Source organism: Herpailurus yagouaroundi, unplaced genomic scaffold (assembly GCF_014898765.1).
Source record: "Herpailurus yagouaroundi ecotype Mexico unplaced genomic scaffold, PumYag 139, whole genome shotgun sequence".
Taxonomy (NCBI): Eukaryota; Metazoa; Chordata; class Mammalia; order Carnivora; family Felidae; genus Herpailurus; species Herpailurus yagouaroundi.
In genome coordinates, this window is record NW_024412394.1 from 36997989 (window position 1) to 37015367 (window position 17379).

Genomic DNA, 17379 nt, shown 5'->3' on the forward strand with positions numbered 1-17379 from the left:
TTGTGACCCGGGCCTCAGAGAACCCTGAGTTATATAGTACATATAACTACAAGGACAACAAGCTAAAACATCAAGAATGGACTTTGGCTGCTTGTCTTCAAAGAGAACAAGAGCAAGACAGTAAATTCTAATTTTTATAAGCCATTACTTTTGTTGTAATTCTTTGGAAATAAAAGTAATAATAGCCATTTATTGAACACTTCCTATGTGCCAGTCATCTGAAGGTTTTACTTAAGTTATTTTATTTAATACTCATAATCTCTGGGGTAGATCCTGTTTGTATGCCCATGCTAGAGATGGGGAGATGTACGTAGAGAGGTTAAGTGACTAGTCATGTGTAGCATAGTAAGGAAGTGGTGGATTTGGGAATCAGGCTGGGCATTTTGACTCCAGGGCCCTTGTTCTGGCTTATACTGGTGTATCACCTCACAAAGAAGAGGCTCTGTGCTCTGCTATCCCTCTCACCTAGAAAAAGCCTGGTAATGTTCTCAAAGTCTTAGTTTTTTCATTTTTAAATGAGGTTGTCTTTCTTATCCTTAGGTTATTTTGAGGGTCATATATATTCTTTTATGTGAAGACATTTTGGAAACTTTTAAATATGAGATATTGTCACTGATAGTATAGCCCTAAAATGATTCAGTGTTCTTCAGATAGATTCAGGCTCATTGTATAAACATGTTAGGATGTATAGTTTTAAAAGTGGGAGAAGTACTGATTTCAGATGTTTTTTAGGACAGTGCTTCTCAACCTTGGTTGTACCTTCAAATCACCTGACGTAAATGATACGGGCTTTAGGGGGTTTAAAAGTTTTCCAGTTAATTCACCAGTTAAGTCAAGAACCACTACTTTAGACATAGGCAGTTAACTTTATAAAGTGCCTATTGTTTTGCATATTTACAGTGTTTATTTTTGTCTGACTCATTTTTTCTTTTTTGAGAGATTATAACCAAATACTTGCTACATTTCATTGGTAGTCTAAAGCTTACTAGGTGTTTCAAAGGCAGTATAATTGTGTGAAATGTGAAAAATTCCCATGTAATTTTAAGTGTTTCACATCCCAGATGTTTTCTAAGGAGATTATGTAATATGTTTTTGATAATTTAATAACTAATGCATGTACTCTTTTCAGATACCCAGAAAATCTAAGCTGGCAGTCCATAGGAACATCAGAGATGATGAAGGCTTCATTATCAGGCATTTTGCAGGGGCAGTGTGCTATGAAACAGTGAGTGTGACTTTTACTAAGAGAAAACCATTTGAAGTTGAAGTTGCGCTGCACATAATGTTAACCTCCAGCCACATCTGGTTATTTCAGTTTAAATTTAATAAAATGTAAAATTCAGTTCCTCAGTACACTGGGCACACTTCATGTGTGGGGACTGTGTTGGACAGTGCAGATGCGGAACAGTTTTGTCATCTCAGAAATTCTGTTGAGCAGAGCTGTATCAAGGGATATTACCAAGGGATGGACTGAATCATTCCTGTTTGCTTTATTTTTCAGACCCAATTTGTGGAAAAAAATAATGATGCTTTACATATGTCTCTTGAATCCTTAATATGTGAATCCAGGGATAAATTTATACGAGAATTATTTGAATCATCTACAAACAACAACAAAGATACTAAACAAAAAGCAGGAAAACTTAGCTTCATCAGTGTGGGAAACAAGTTTAAGGTATTTGTGTTAAATTTGTTATTTGAAAATTTGTTTTTAGTGCATTTCAAGTAAAATATATTGTTTTGTACTTTACAGAGGATAATGCAGATCACTGTCAGAAATCCCATGAGTGAAGTGCAAGAGCAGACCCTGCATTGTTGATATTTGTATACAAAATAACATAAAATAGGTGTAGTAATTGAACATACAGAAATTCTTAAAATCTTATGAGTCTGTTCTTTCTTGCTGCTTAACATATCTGATTCATACCTGCTTCTCCTAATGTTCTTGCTTCTGCTTACTGTTTGGTTGACCTTCAAACCTTCTCTTTCCCATGTGTTTTCTGTTTCCTTCCTCATTCAGCAGTTTTGTTTTAGCTGGAGTAGTCCAGCTCGGGATGGCTAGAGAGGACTAGTTGAGTTGAGAGAGGAAAAGCAGGCACAGCCAGGGGCTTCAGGTAAATGATCACCTTCCTGGACTTTCATATGTAGAATGGCTGCCATGTTAAAAAGAGCCCGTCTCAAGTTATTAATTTAGTTTTTAATTTATTTTCAATGTGTTTTCTCTCACTGTGTTTTACACTAAAATTTGATTAAAGCTTTTGATAACTTTGTAAAAGATAAATGCTCTGTGTGACAAACCCTTCAAACTGCTTATTTAACATTGAAGAACATCTCATTTGTTTTATTAATTTTAGATCAAAAATTTATTCTTTGAGGTCTGACAGGGAATTGACACATGATGTGTCTTAGAAATGGAACACGAATTGGTTTTAATTGTTGAGTATTTAGCATAGAAAAAGGTAATTTAAAAACTTTTAATGAATAAAAAATTATAAATAGAACAAAGACATAGAATTAATTTCTCTTGTATACATCTTCACAAAGTATTGTTGTATATACAAAAAACCTCTGCATATGCCTTCTATTATGTGTACTTTAAATATTAAAAATGATGTAATTAGAAACTCTTTAAGCATCAGAATACTATAATAATAGCAACAATGTAAGCCTCCTGAAATCCCTTGTGGATAGAAATGGGCTCTAATTAACTATCTTGATGAAATCATGTTTATAAACCTAGATTTTTTTAAAGTATATATAAATATAGGAGAAAGTTTATAATACTTTACAAGTAATTGAATACAAATTCTTTAACTTTATTATAAGTTATATTCATTATGAGTTCCTAATTCTCTTGAGCAATATTTTTTCTCTTATTTTTATATTTTGAAATTCCTGAATAGACACATGATAGCAGATTAGTATAAAATAGTATATTAGCCTATATGAAGTGGATATTATTATTTGCATAATGTAATATTATAGTGGTATTGCTTGTAAGAACATACTTGAAATTTTAGACAGTATAAATAAAAACAAAACATTCTTAAAATTCTTTGAATTAAAGGGGGCGCCTGGGTGGCTCAGTCGGTTAAGGGTCCGACTTCAGCTCAGGTCATGACCTCACAGTCTGTGAGTTGGAACCCTGCGTCCAGGCTCGGAGCCTGGAGGCTGCTTCCAATTCTGTGTCTCCCTCTTTCTCCGCCCCTCCCCTGCTCACACTCTGTCTCTCTCTCTCAAAAATAAATAAACATTAAAAAAAAAAATAAAAAAAAATTCTTTGAATTAAAGTATTCTTTTATGTTGAGATATGAAATGCCTAAATATTACTTACATTCAATAGGATGTATTTTGCACATTAAACTGCTAAAAAACTATAACTGAGTGATATTACTAATAGCTTTCAAAAATGTGTTGAGATACTTTGAAATGATGTATTAATAGTAATTCTTAATTTAAAATATAGTAGAATAGCTTGTTAAATTCAAGTTACGTAAGGCAATAAAAGAAAACAGGCTAGCATTTACAGTAAGACTTCAGTTACCCATCATTTCTGAGAACCACAGGTTCTCTGCTGAAAAGTAACATTTTCAGGTTATTTGAAACATAACTCTTTTACTGTTAGTGATTTAGAAAACAATCCTCTTTGATGGAAGTCTTACTCTGTTGTTACATACATGAATATTTGTATGCTTAAAAATAAAATACAAATAGAGCATGAGTTTCATAAAACTGTTTATCCTTATGCCTTATGGTCCTTGACTGCTTCCTTGATAATTGACAGTCTTCCCTCTTCTCTCAAGTTTATTTTTGCTGCTTCTCTTCTGACTTAGTTTATCTCCAATTTTTTGGAGAATACCATGCTTAGTCTATGGATTAAGAGGCATGGACTTTGTGACATTTGTTTTCTTTTCAAATTAGTGCCTCTCGTACTTGCTTTTCAGTTGTTTGTGGTCCAGATTGATTAAAGTTGTCAGAACTCAGTCAACCAGATAAGTGGGGTGTGACTGTGTTTTTTTTAATCCAATCAGAAATTTACTCCATTTTTATAACTTAAGCCTATGATGTCTGAAGTATACTGTAGTTTCATGTGTAAGAGAATGAACCGTTGGAATCTTGGCTTTACCGTTACTCGTTCCATGATCATAGGCAAGTAATTTATCCCTCTGGGCCTTAATGCTTTTACCTGAAAAATGAGGCTGATAATACATACTTAATTTGAATTGTTTGTGGTTTGAACCTGATCATTTCTGTGAAAATCTTTGAGCAGTGCCTGACTCATAGAAAGTATTCAGTACAGTCTACCTATTATTAATAATAATAATAACTATTATTAAATATTATTATTAAATGATGACTATTATTAAAAATAATAATTATTAACATATTGGATTGATCCAAAATGTTAATTTAGGAATTAACATCTGGATTTATCTTCTGTAAGTAGTATAATAAGCATCTTAGTATAAAATTGATATGAGAATTTTATATAATTTACTTTGCAGAGAAATAAAGCAAAACATGATTTTTTTTTTTTAATTTTTTTTTTCAACGTTTATTTATTTTGGGGACAGAGAGAGACAGAGCATGAACGGGGAAGGGGCAGAGAGAGAGGGAGACACAGAATGGGAAGCAGGCTCCAGGCTCTGAGCCATCAGTCCAGAGCCCGACGCGGGGCTCGAACTCACGGACCGCGAGATCGTGACCTGGCTGAAGTCGGACGCTTAACCGACTGCGCCACCCAGGCGCCCCAAAACATGATTTTAATGTATTATTAAACCAGAGTAAATTACTGTCACTTAATGTTAATATTATTAGAAACAGGAAAATATAGTAACTTGTAGTATACATTGTCAAGTTGTTTTTGAGAAAATTGTCCAAGCTTTTAAAAATAATTGGAATGTAAAATATTTTAAAATAGCCAAGAGGGTTTTGACAGCCAGGCAGGACAATTTCATTTATGATAAGTGTTATATAAAACATTTCTAATACCATTAGTGTGTATTTTAAGTATGTCTTCATTCTTCAATGGAGTGTGACAGAAACTGCACCCAGCTTGCTACATATTCAAGTACAGCTCTGTTGATCTATTATGGAATGCATCCCCTGCATTTTCATGTACTTCCTTTGTTGCCTGTACACTTTTCCCTCATTCATCCCGCCTGCAAGTATGTGTGTATATTTTATAGCATTGCTAATTTTCAGTCTTTTAATTATACATGTTCTGTATGACTAGTATAAGTTACTGTCCTTGTCATCATATTAGCCATATATTTTGCATGTTACTGTAAAACAATTTATGTATCAGTTGTTAAGTTGCACTGTGTTGTATGTTGATGTTATTGCATGTTATTTTATGCTAATGTTGGAGAGCTAATGGTAACTTATGACATTGTGTACTTTTGCTTTTTGAAATAGTAAAGTGATTTGCTTTCTTCTGCAGACACAGTTAAATCTGCTTCTGGATAAACTTCGAAGTACTGTGAGTAAAATTTTAAAAAATTCAGAGTTTTTAAATAGTCCTCTGAAATTACTGTTAGTAATTACTCAAATAAACAGAGTAAACATAGAATAATTAGAAATTAATTTAAAACTGAATTCCCTCATTAAAAAAAATTAGTTTTTTAAATGGTTGTCATTTTGGTTAGGCTTGTTCTGAAGAAAGTCAAATATATATGGGAAGTCACATTATTTTATAAATGTACAGAATTCTCTCAAATGTTACTCAATTCAGATTATCCTGTAGTTTCAGAAAAGTGAAAATAATTAGTTATTTATGTGGAGAAAGAAAATATATTTTTTAGGATTAAAGATAATGCATGTAATTCATGTTCATTTTATCATTCTAGTAGTAACATTCTCCAGCCTGACAGTGTTGTCACGGAAAAAATGGACATAACATTTTTATGTCCTGTTATAGAGGCAATATCCCCCCTTTTTTAATTAACTAGACATTTTAGTAGTTCACTCTGGTTTTTAATGGAAAATTTGCCAGAGAAAGAAGTATGATATGTGGGTTATGTGGGCATGATTCAAGGTGAGGCTTATTTTTTAAACAGATCTACAGAACTTAACCAGGTATTCTTCCTTTTCACGTAGTCATTTTGAAAAGCCAAATATTTATTCTTTTGATGCTGTTATTGCTTAATTTATTGTTAGACTTGCTTTTGGAAGCATTAGCAGATATTCTCATTGGTTGCAAATATTTATCTCTTAGGAACTAAACATCTTTAAAAACCAAGTCTGATGAGGAGGGTATTTTACCTTTATCTTTATGGCCCAAATATAGATTACACCAAATACAGGGCAAATAATGAGAGTACTTTTGTGATTTATAAGAAGATACTTCCAAAAAGTGTTCTGAAAGTGTTTGCAGTGAGCATCATTGTTGAAATAACTATTCAGTTTTTTAAGGGGACTGCTCTGAAAGGGAACAGTTATTTGGATGTTTGGTATATTCACTTTAATACTCAACAGGTTCATTGTGCACATATCCATATTCTTTGTGCCTCATTCAACGTAATCCGATAACTGATTCTAAATGAATGCCTTTAAAAGCTTTAAAAAAATGCTGTTTAACAAACAGAACTTTAAAATGTGAAGTGGTGCAGCTTAGGGACTTACAGAATGATGAAAAAGGTTGACTTATTTTTCCCCACTTTGGTCTAAATTTTAAGAGGCATAATTTTATTACTTTGTCTTGTTATAGGAAAATTTTCTTACCACAGAAATATAGCATATAAATATACTTAAATGTAGAATAAAATCATATATGTGTCAGTCTGAAAAATGTATTATATTTAAATATGTTAAAATATTTTTCAATGAAAGACTTTTCTTTTTACAATAACACAATTTTTGGTACTCAAATCTAAAATGTACTATGTTTCTAACATTAGTATATAATGCAGAAATTCATTCCAAGCTTGAAATTTTAAAAGTATGCTAATTAAGTTTTAGATTCTTTAGTGATTATTTTAAAAGAGGTTCAGATATTAATGGCAACATGCTTGATAGTTACTGATGTTCATAGAAATAGAAAAATAAGAATGCTTATTGTATTGTCTTAAAAAGTATCTTTATTCTCCTAGGGTGCAAGCTTTATTCGTTGTATCAAACCTAATTTAAAGATGACAAGCCACCACTTTGAAGGTGCCCAGATTTTGTCTCAACTTCAATGTTCAGGTATTTTCATATATATATATTTAAAAAATTTTTTTTAATGTTTATTTATTTTTGAGACAGAGAGACAGGGCATGAACGGGGGAAGGTTAGAGAGAGAGAGAGAGAGACAGAATCTGAAGCAGGCTCCAGGCTCTGAGCTGTCAGCACAGAGCCCAACGCGGGCCTCAAACCCACAGACTGTGAGATCATGACCTGAGCTGAAGTCAGAGGCTCAACCGACTGAGCCACCCAGGCACTCCTAGGTATTTTCATATTTTTATAATTTATATCCATGTGTGTTGGGAATGTTTTTAAACCAGTCACAGCTATCTTGCTTGTTTTTAAGTACAGTAAGATTTTTATTTTCTATTTCCTTAAATTATAAGAAAAGCATGGCTAGCAATTTATTTTAGCAAATTGGGATATAGTTTATTGTGAAATAAAACAACTTTACAGCATTGAAGTAAAATTTATGAAAACTCTTTAACTGCAAACCTAGATGTGCCTTAAGTAGGTTTTTCTTTTTTTTTTTTTTTTAAGTTTATTTATTTATTTTGAGAGAGTGAGAGAGCATGAGTGGGAGAGGAGCAGAGAGTGAGGGAGAGTTAGAGAGAATCCCAAGCAGGCGCCATGCTTCATACTGAGCTGAAGCAGGGCTTGACCTTATGAAACTTGAGATTATGACCTGAGCCAAAATCAAGAGTCAGACACTTAATGGACTGAGCCACCCAGGCCTTCTCGGGCTGGCAGTAGTTCATTTCTCATTCCTTAAATAGCTGGGTCAGGAGGTGGGTTTTGGTGTCCTTGCTCTCACTCCACTGCTTACAAAAAAATGAAAACACAATGCCCTTGGCTGCTGCAGAACTTCTGTGCATTTGGCTAAACTATCACTCTCCACCTTTCACCTGCCACCTTCTAACTTTGCTCAGTCATAGAAGTCTTAGGCACAAGGCTCACTGTTTTTCCTGTACTGCATGCCCATCTTCTCTCCACACCCATGCTACGCCTCCTGTCTCCCAGGGCATGAGTCCTCTACTTGCCTTTTGCTCCATCCCAAATTTGTGATACTTCCTTAAGCTCTCTGGTCTTTCTTACTCCTTATTTTGCTCCTCTCAAAGTCAGATTCATTATAAAGCTAGAGTCACTTAAACTTCAGCGTCCCTCATTTAGATGGGCTCCTTTGAAAGCTCTGTACCTGCTTTTATATTCTTTTGTATTTTGTAATTTTGTACTTTTTTCTTAAATTACAATTGTATAAGCTTTAGGCAAACCCACCCTGCTCTCTCCAGATCTCTGAATCTCTGCCAATAGACAGCCTCAGCTTCTTACTAGAAGATGGAAAGCTTCACCTGTGTGCTACCAAACACTGCTACCTACCTGCATAACCTTCCCTTTTGCTAAGAAGGTGGAAGTGCCTCTCTTCCAAGTTGAGACTATAGTTCTTTGGAATCATCCCTTCCTACCTTCTTTTGAATCTTCAATATCGATTATTTGTATTGAATCATTCCCTTTGAGGTAGTCTCTCTCACTACCATTTAAACATGTGGAGTCTTAATCTTAATTTCCTCTGACCCATATTCCCTTCCAGCTATTTCCTTATCTCTAGCCTCACTGTTTATTCTATAGTTTGTCCTTTTCTGTCCAAGAATAGCCTATTTTTGTTTTCTCAGTTTCATGCCTTCCACTCACTCTCTAACCCAAGAGAATTCAGCTTTCACCTTGATCAGTCCAACAGAGTACTTCCTTTTCTTTTTTTCAAGTTGTTTTTGAGAGAGAGGAAGAGAGCAAGAACACAAGCAGGGAGGGGCAGAGAGGGAAAGAGAGAACCCCAAGCAGGCTTCATGCTGTCATTGCGAAGCCTGATGTGGGACCCCAACTCACAAACTATGAGATCATGACCTGAGCTGAAATCAAGAGTTAGCTGTCCAACCAACTAAACCACCCAGGCGCTCCACAACAAAATAATTCTTGATAAGGTCACCCGAGATTTCCCTGATCCTAAATCAGATATTCCTTTTTCAGTCCTCATCTTAGTGGACATCGACATTTGACTTGATTGGGCCCATTAATGTATCCTTTCCTTGGCTCCTGAATCAGACCATGTACCTGATTTTCTTTTTTTTCTTTTTTTGTTTTTGTTTTTAATATTTATTTATTTTTGAGAGAGAGAGAGACAGAGCTGGAGAGGAGCAGATAGAGAGAGGGAGACAGAGGATCCAAAGGAGGCTTCATGCTGACAATAGGGAGCCTGATTTGGAGCTCGAATTCATGACCTGAACTGAAGTCTAACACTTAACAGACTGAGCCACCCAGGTGCTCCCCTGCTTTTCTTTTTAATTTTCTGGAAATTCTCAACTCCTCTGCAGGGTCTTCTTTTCTCTGGGTAGTGTTTGTTAAGAGTTTTTCACGCTTTGGTTTAGGCCTGTTTCTTTCTCACTCTTCCCAGTGCTGTCTGATATAACTTTCCATGTTGATAGAAATATTTTATATCTGTGTTGTGCAATATGGTAGATGCCTCTGGTTGTTGAGCACTTGACATGTGGCTAGTATGACTTAGGTACTGATTTTTAAATTTAATTTTAATTTTTAAAAATTTAAATAGTCACATGTGGCTAGTGCAACTGCAAACCATGTAGCTAGTGGGTGCCATATTGCACAGCATAGTTATGTATTCTCTGTCCCCACTGCCTGATGTGACCTCCTAAATAGTCTTTGCCCCCCCCCCCGATTTATCAAAATATAACTGACTTATAACATTAAATGCAAGGTGTACAACATGTTGATTTGATATACTTCTGTATGTAAAATGATTATCCCCATAGCATTTGCTAACAGTCTCATCAGATCCCGTAATTACCAGTTCTCTTTTGTGGTGAGAATATTTAAGATCTGCTCTGCTGGCAAACAGTGAGTCTTAGTACTCCCAATCCAAGCTATCACCATCTTTCACCAGGCTTTTTGCTGTAGCTTCCTAAGTATTCTTGCATCTGCTCCGTCTGTTCTTCACATATATCCAGAATTGTTGCTTTACAACTCAAGTCTGATCACATCTTTTTACTGCTCAAAATGCTGTAATGGCTTCTGAGTATTATTAGGGGAAAGAGTAAAATCCTAGTAGCTTATGAGGCCCCAAAGGTCTGGCCCATGTGTTCCTAGCTCCATCTCTCTCTACTCTCTCTCTCCTCTCTGTGCTCCAGTCATGCTGGCCTTTGTTTGGTTCCTTAAGTTCTCCATATTCCCTCCTGTCACAAGGCCTGTGCACATACTGCTTCCTCTGAGAAGCTCTTGACTAACTTTTGTCTTCATCTTTCATTTCTACGCTTGATTGTCCTTTCCTTGTGAAAGCCTTTATTGATATCCTTAACAGAAAGAGGGGTCTGAGTAAAGAGTGCTGAGCACCTTCATGTTAGCCATAAATTATATATAGATTTGTGCAATCATGTAATTTTTTCTCTAACCTATAAATCTCTCAAGGGCAGAAACAGTGTCTGTTTTGGCTTGCACATTTATCCCAGCCTCTGAGCAGTGCAGAGCTTATACTAGACTTAGTAAATATTTGTTGAATGAAATGCACGGTCTGGCACATGTGAAGACTTTTTGTTAATAATTTTAACAAATACTGTAATGTTAAATAATTCATGTCTGCCATATTCATACATATGGATGTATTTTTGTGATATTTTCTTCAGATAGTTTTTATTTTGAGTTTGACTCCTTTCTCATTTAAATATCTCTTCATGGTTTGTTTAGCCTAAGACAATAAATCATTTATTTCCTAAATGAGCATCCGGTGTCCTGGCAAGTCAAGCATGTTTATATTTAGCTATATAGACTTTTAAATTGGTAGAGTGTGGGGTTATAGATGCTTTAGCTAGGATTTATCTTTCAGTTAAGCAGTGTATTTCAATATGCTAAGATGTGTTGTCAGTTTAGTAGATGACACCAATTCATAGTAGTTTGACTTTTTTTTTAAAGTAATAATAATAGTAAAATGATACAGAACTGGTTCTAATTATGTGGCTAGGTAATGAGGAAAATGAAAAAACAAAACACCCCAATAATCAGTAGAAATAAAAATACTTATGAAGCTTTGTAAAATAAAGACATTTAAGATTTGAATTCTAGATTGCCTTTCTGTTTTCATTATTTTTTTCTGATTTAAGAAGAATTAATTGATTTAGGACTTTTTACTAAAGTTACTATCTTCTGATCAGCCAACACCAGGGCAAAGTAGGGGAAGGTAAGAGAAGGCAGGTGTTCTTCCTCTGTAACCTTGGGGCTCTGCTGCCTATCTGTGGCAGCAAAGAGGATTCTGAATATAACCAGCCAGACTGCACCAATAAGCCCTTCACCAGTCACATTTCTAGAAGGAAGAGTACTTGGTTTGGTGACTTTTTTTTTTTTTAAAGTGTTGAAAGGTTTTTAGAGTAAATTAGCTTCAAGTGCTGAGAAAGCAGCCCTAGGCTTGGTAATTTGTTAAGCTTCATGAAATTCTTTAAAAAAAAATTTTTTTTTAATGTGTATTTATTTTTGAGAGAAAGAGACAGAGCATGAGTGGGAGAGGGACAGAGAGAGAGGGAGATACAGAACTGGAAGCAGGCTCCAGGCTCCGAGCTTTCAGCACAGAGCCTGATGTGGGGCTTGAGCCCCTGAGCGGTGAGATCATGACCTGAGCCGAAGTCAGGTGCCCAACCGACCGAGCTTCCCAGGCTCCCCGAAGCTTCATGAAATTCTTAATGAACTTTTGTAAGTTCATATGTTGTCTTCAGCTACAGAGCAAGCTAGGGGACTCAGAGGTGGCACATGTGTACGTTCCCAAGGGTACTTGTTTATTTGATACACATGGGCAAGAATTGTAACAATACTAGCCAAATCTTTACTTCTTGAGCAGAGCCTAGAACTAACTAGATTTAGTTTTAGAGATTTCTTTCCTTAGGAATGATTGCCTTTATGTGCTTCATTAATTAGTATTAAAAATTATAATAGTTATATAGTTGACTCTAAGAAAAAATCAAATAGTACACAATAATAATAACTAAAAAGTCTTCTCAGGTGTGATGACTTAGTTTTGTGTCTTGGGTATATTTTTTGTATTGGTTAAATAAAGCTTTGCCCATTCTTTTAAATTAATACACCATATTCTGCCATATGGTTGTAATATCATTTAATTCATTGATATTTAAGTTATTTCTGTATTTTTTTCTATTTCAGCGATCCAGTGGACATGTGTGCATTCTCAATGTGCATTTTTGTCCACATGTGTGACAAGTTGTAGGATAGATTCATAGAAGTAGAAGTAGAAAGTACTGAGTCAAGGGGATAAATATTTCCAAATTGCCATCCAAAATTGTTGCACTGGTTTACTTTCCCACCAGTAGTATATGTGTGTGTTTTCTTACACTTTGAGTACTATTGGTCAACTTTGAGTACGATTGGTGTTTTATACCTTTGCCAGTCTGATAGGTTAAAATTCAGTCTGACTCTCTAGAAAAGATATCTTTCCTGGGAGATTATTTTTAAAATAACAATCCACTTATTTAAAAAAATATATTTTGTAGTTTCATTTTGCCAATTTAAATTTTTGACCACCAGGAATTTATTTTGGTATGAGGAGTGAGGAGGGATCCGGTGTCCAGTGTTAACATTTGTTTTCTAAATGGCTAGCCATTCAACGCTTTGTTGAATAATCTTATTATCTCCATTGATATGAAAGTATCAGAGAGTGAAATACAGGCCTTTTTGTAAATAAAAGTCCTGGCATTATCTACAATTGTTGAACCTTTCCCGGACTACCGTATGCTTTTCTGACATGAAAATTTCACACTGACTCAAGGCTCAAATTAGACGTACTAGAGTTATACTGAAAATAGATACTCCTATAGACTCTTTACCCCAATAGACTAGCTTCTTTGAGAGGTGAGTGAAAAGGGATCTTTATAGTGAAATACTGAGCTCCCCTTTCTTTCTCTTTTGCCTTTTATAAGCTTGAGTGAGAACTTGGGGCTACTTCTTAGAGACTGTATTAGGAATCTTTTTAAAGAATTAACCTCAGGACTTAGAAAGTGAATTAATGCAGGCCTTTACCTCCTATACTGTTGATTGTGGCATAGGTTTTTAGCAGAAAAAAGATACAAACTAGATTTGAGCTTTCTAGAGACTAGTAGTTTGTGCCCTAGAAAATGATTAGTCCTGCTGGTTTTAGATGAAATTTGCTACAATAGTTTTAGGTGGTGGATAAGTTGGTACATATTGAGTATGGACATGATAGTCCCTATGTAATAGTTCTTTCGGGATGATTCATATAAATTGCCCCTTTCTAAACATTAATTTATAAAATTGATCATTCACAAGTTATTTTTGGACTTCGGTGCAGAGATTGGCAGTAATTTGTGTTTGTTTATGAATCTAGGTATGGTGTCTGTTTTGGACTTAATGCAGGGTGGTTTCCCATCACGAGCTTCCTTTCATGAACTCTACAACATGTATAAAAAGTATATGCCAGATAAACTTGCAAGATTAGATCCAAGACTGTTTTGCAAGGTACGAATACTGCCTAAATTGAAATTTCTTAGCTATGAACTGTCTTTCTTGCTAACTACTATTTGGCATTTAACTTTTGAACTTTTATTTTTCAGGCTCTTTTTAAAGCTTTGGGCTTGAATGAAATTGACTACAAGTTTGGGTTAACAAAAGTATTTTTTAGGCCTGGCAAGGTAAGTACATTTGTATTTTAAAGTTTAACATGATGAATATGGATAGTTGGAGTCAAGGCATGTTTTGAAGTGTTTAGTAATTCTTATTATTCATGAATTATATGAGTATCAGTAATAGTATGCATATGTGTGTGTGTGTGTACACAGTTTCTCTACTTGTTAGAAGTTTACAGTGTGTACTATGTATAAGTTTTACAGTTTTTATTTCACATTTGGAAGTACTGGAATCAGAGCATTGTTTAATTGGATTTTTTTGCTTAAATAAGGATTAACCAGAAAATGTTTATGTTTTTAAAAAGTTGAAACATTTTCTAAAACATATTAGTTCAGTCTTCAATAATTAAAAATCTCACAGTACTTTTGAGTCTTCATTGTAAGAACAAGTTCTATTAGAGTATAAATAGATGTTTAAGGTACAGGAAATTGGACTGAGGTTTGTACCAACTTCTTTCAAATCTTAGAATGAATGAATGTGTAAATACTTTTGTAGGTGACATAATTTTAGGCTAACCCATAGTTTTTGTATTTATAGATTCTTGTACTAGGTTATAAGACTGAGTTATAGAATATTTCATAACGTGTGTACAAAACAAATACCTAAATGTTATTCACAATCTGTTCATAACATTTTCACCATTCCTGACTTCATTAATATTGAGTGAATAATTGCATCCTCATAATTTTAAACACAACTCTTATTATATAATAGCCAACCGTATTTGTTTGACTTAGCAGTGTCATTAATAAATATCTCTAGTGCCTTGAAGACTAGATTAATGATAGTAATAAATCTGATTTCACATTTTTGAGCATGAGATAAAAACCTATGTAATGCATTACCAATGTATGCATTTCCATTTTGAATATTTTTACTGCAGAGAACCAATACCATTTCTTATAAAATAAAAAAATTAAAAATATATATTCATAGTTGGCTTAGCTATATAATCATACATATTTATCATAAGCTCGACATTTCTCTTATTTCAGGGCTTTAGTAATAATTTTAGAATTAGTAGCCTGAGAAAACACTTGGTCTTATTTTGCCCCCAGAAAAATTAATTAGAAACATATGTTGAAAGCACAAGGCAAGAGTTAAAAGATCTTTAATCTTGTTATGTTACCTTTAACTTAATTTTGATTATAAGAAGCCATTTATTGATAGGTGTGTGACATCCTCAATATATTATAGTGAGATATTTAATAAAGGATAGAAATCATTTTATAATTTGGTGATAAATTATGGAAAATAATGGATTTTATTTTTTAGTAACCTCATGGCCGTTTTATTTGTGTTGTCTGTCTCTTAGTAGCAATTTTTATATCTGACCAAAATAGGGATGGAAGTTGGGAGAGTGAGAACAGTATAGTGGTACCTGACATTATATAGCTGACCTTCACTTATCAGAAGCTGTATACAGATATCAGAGTATGTGGATGAGCCAGTTCAGAAACAGCCCTTAATTTCACTCTTTTCTCAGTAAAACCTTTTTGCCAATCATCTATAATTGTCATTTAAGATTTTTTCTACTTTTATTGTTAAATTTGCTAACTAGCAATGAGTAAGCCCTGATTACCCCTCCGGAAAAGGATGCTGATGGAAGAGGAAGGCAGCAAAATACAACTGGATATGTTTGAATTTGCTCTGTACTCTCTTGAGACTTGGGTCTGTTATTGGATTGTGATAATTTCTAGAAAGTTAGATACTAGCTTTGACTTCTAGTATTTTGTATCTCTCTTTGTGTTCAAACACATTTTCTTTTGATACTGCTGCTAAATTATTTTATTTCCTAGTTTGCAGAATTTGATCAGATTATGAAGTCTGACCCTGACCATTTAGCAGAACTGGTTAAAAGAGTCAATCACTGGCTTGTCTGCAGTCGCTGGAAGAAAGTTCAGTGGTGCTCCCTCTCAGTCATCAAACGTAGGTGTTTTCTGTCATACCAAGATCTGTAATTACTTTGAAAATGAGTTGGTTTGTGGAATGTTATAAAGTCTGAGTGGTGAGTGACGGGCCACAGGGACCACGTTACTTATTCAGGCTGTACGTAACACTTGGTGTGTACTATATACATGGTAAATTATTATTTGTGGACTTCAAAAAAAATATTTTTTATGTGTGATATTTATCTTCTTTATCCAAATGTGTTATGGGAAAATTAATTTCACCGTGTCCTAAACAAAACAGAAACAGAACTCAGTCTTGATTCCTCCTGCTCCCCCTACCTGACCCCCCCAGTCTCTCAGACTTAAGCCAGAACTTTTCTCTTTCCACCTGCATGGCTTCACCGGTACACACACCAGAAATTTCAAGATTGTAATGGTGTCTCTCCCTTTTTGTCCCTGAAATCTTGCCAGTGAACACATCCTATTGATTCTTCCTCCAAGTGCTGTACATTCTTTCCCCTTTATTGCCAGGGACTTAGTGGAGCCCCACTTCCCCACTCACATGTTAGCTTCAGTAGCTCCCAAACCGAGTTCCCTTGGCTTCCCAGGAGTTCTCTTCCTAGAGTTCCTCTCTAAACTAAAGCCTTTTATTAAGGCTTTCCTTTAATACAGGGCAAAGTCTTAGAATGTCTTTTATTAAGGCTTTCCTTTGATGTAGGGCAAAGTCTTAGAATGTCTTTCAAGACCCTGTGAAACCGGGTTTCAGTTTCCCTTTCCAAACCTCTTCTCCTGCCACTGCTCATTCAGACCCTGTTCTCTCTGACACACTGGACTGAGCTGCTACTTCGTGTGTGTCTGCTAGGTCATAGTAACTATTTGTGGCTAAAACAAGGGTTAGGGGCAGAATGTTTTTGGGTTACCTGAGGGTTTATGGCAAATATTTAATTGTATAGAATTATTGTCAGTAACTTGATTAAATTTACAGCTGCCCCTCCCTTCTCCCTACTCACCAGTGCTAGGCACACAAAAAGGATTCAGTAAGGTATACCTTTTTAAAAGAAAAATAAGGGGTGCCTGGGTGGCGCAGTCGGTTAAGCGTCCGACTTCAGCCAGGTCACGATCTCGCGGTCCGTGAGTTCGAGCCCCGCATCAGGCTCTGGGCTGATGGCTCAGAGCCTGGAGCCTGTTTCCGATTCTGTGTCTCCCTCTCTCTCTGCCCCTCCCCCGTTCATGCTCTGTCTCTCTCTGTCCCAAAAATAAATAAAAAACGTTGAAAAAAAAATTTAAAAGAAAAATAAAATTCCTTTGACTTAATGGAAAGGAAATCTGCAAACAAGGATTATTATTGAGGTTTTTTTGTTAGACAATTGTGCATATAGATAAAAAGACAACTATAATAAAAAAGATGACAAAAGCTCTTTTTCCCATAGTTTCCAAGTAAAATATAGACACATTTGTCACTATGGTTCAAGGCTTTCAGCTTTATAGTTGCATTATGATGGAAAATACATTGTATGTAAATTATCTATGCTATACCAGTTGTTTGTCTGTGTTCTGCAGTGGTGAAGTTGGTAACCAGACAGAATCTTTGAAGGATGTTATAGGGAAGCTCTGA

At 35.0% G+C, this 17379-nt stretch overlaps 1 protein-coding gene across 9 annotated transcripts in view; it reads left to right on the forward strand.

Annotated features, from left to right (window-relative positions):
• Nucleotides 1-17379, forward strand: part of MYO6 (myosin VI) — a 145867-nt gene that overhangs the window by 103525 nt on the left and 24963 nt on the right. For 7 of the 9 annotated variants that reach the window (XM_040473984.1, XM_040473988.1, XM_040473985.1 and 4 more), the window contains 7 exons: nt 1130-1225; nt 1502-1675; nt 5444-5482; nt 7092-7185; nt 13574-13704; nt 13800-13877; nt 15672-15801. In XM_040473984.1, coding sequence (XP_040329918.1) covers nt 1130-1225; nt 1502-1675; nt 5444-5482; nt 7092-7185; nt 13574-13704; nt 13800-13877; nt 15672-15801 — 742 coding nt within the window. Of the gene's footprint in view, nt 1-1129; nt 1226-1501; nt 1676-2020; nt 2408-5443; nt 5483-7091; nt 7186-13573; nt 13705-13799; nt 13878-15671; nt 15802-17379 lie in introns of those variants that run through there. The other 2 variants (XM_040473991.1, XR_005789837.1) reach the window with 2 other exon arrangements.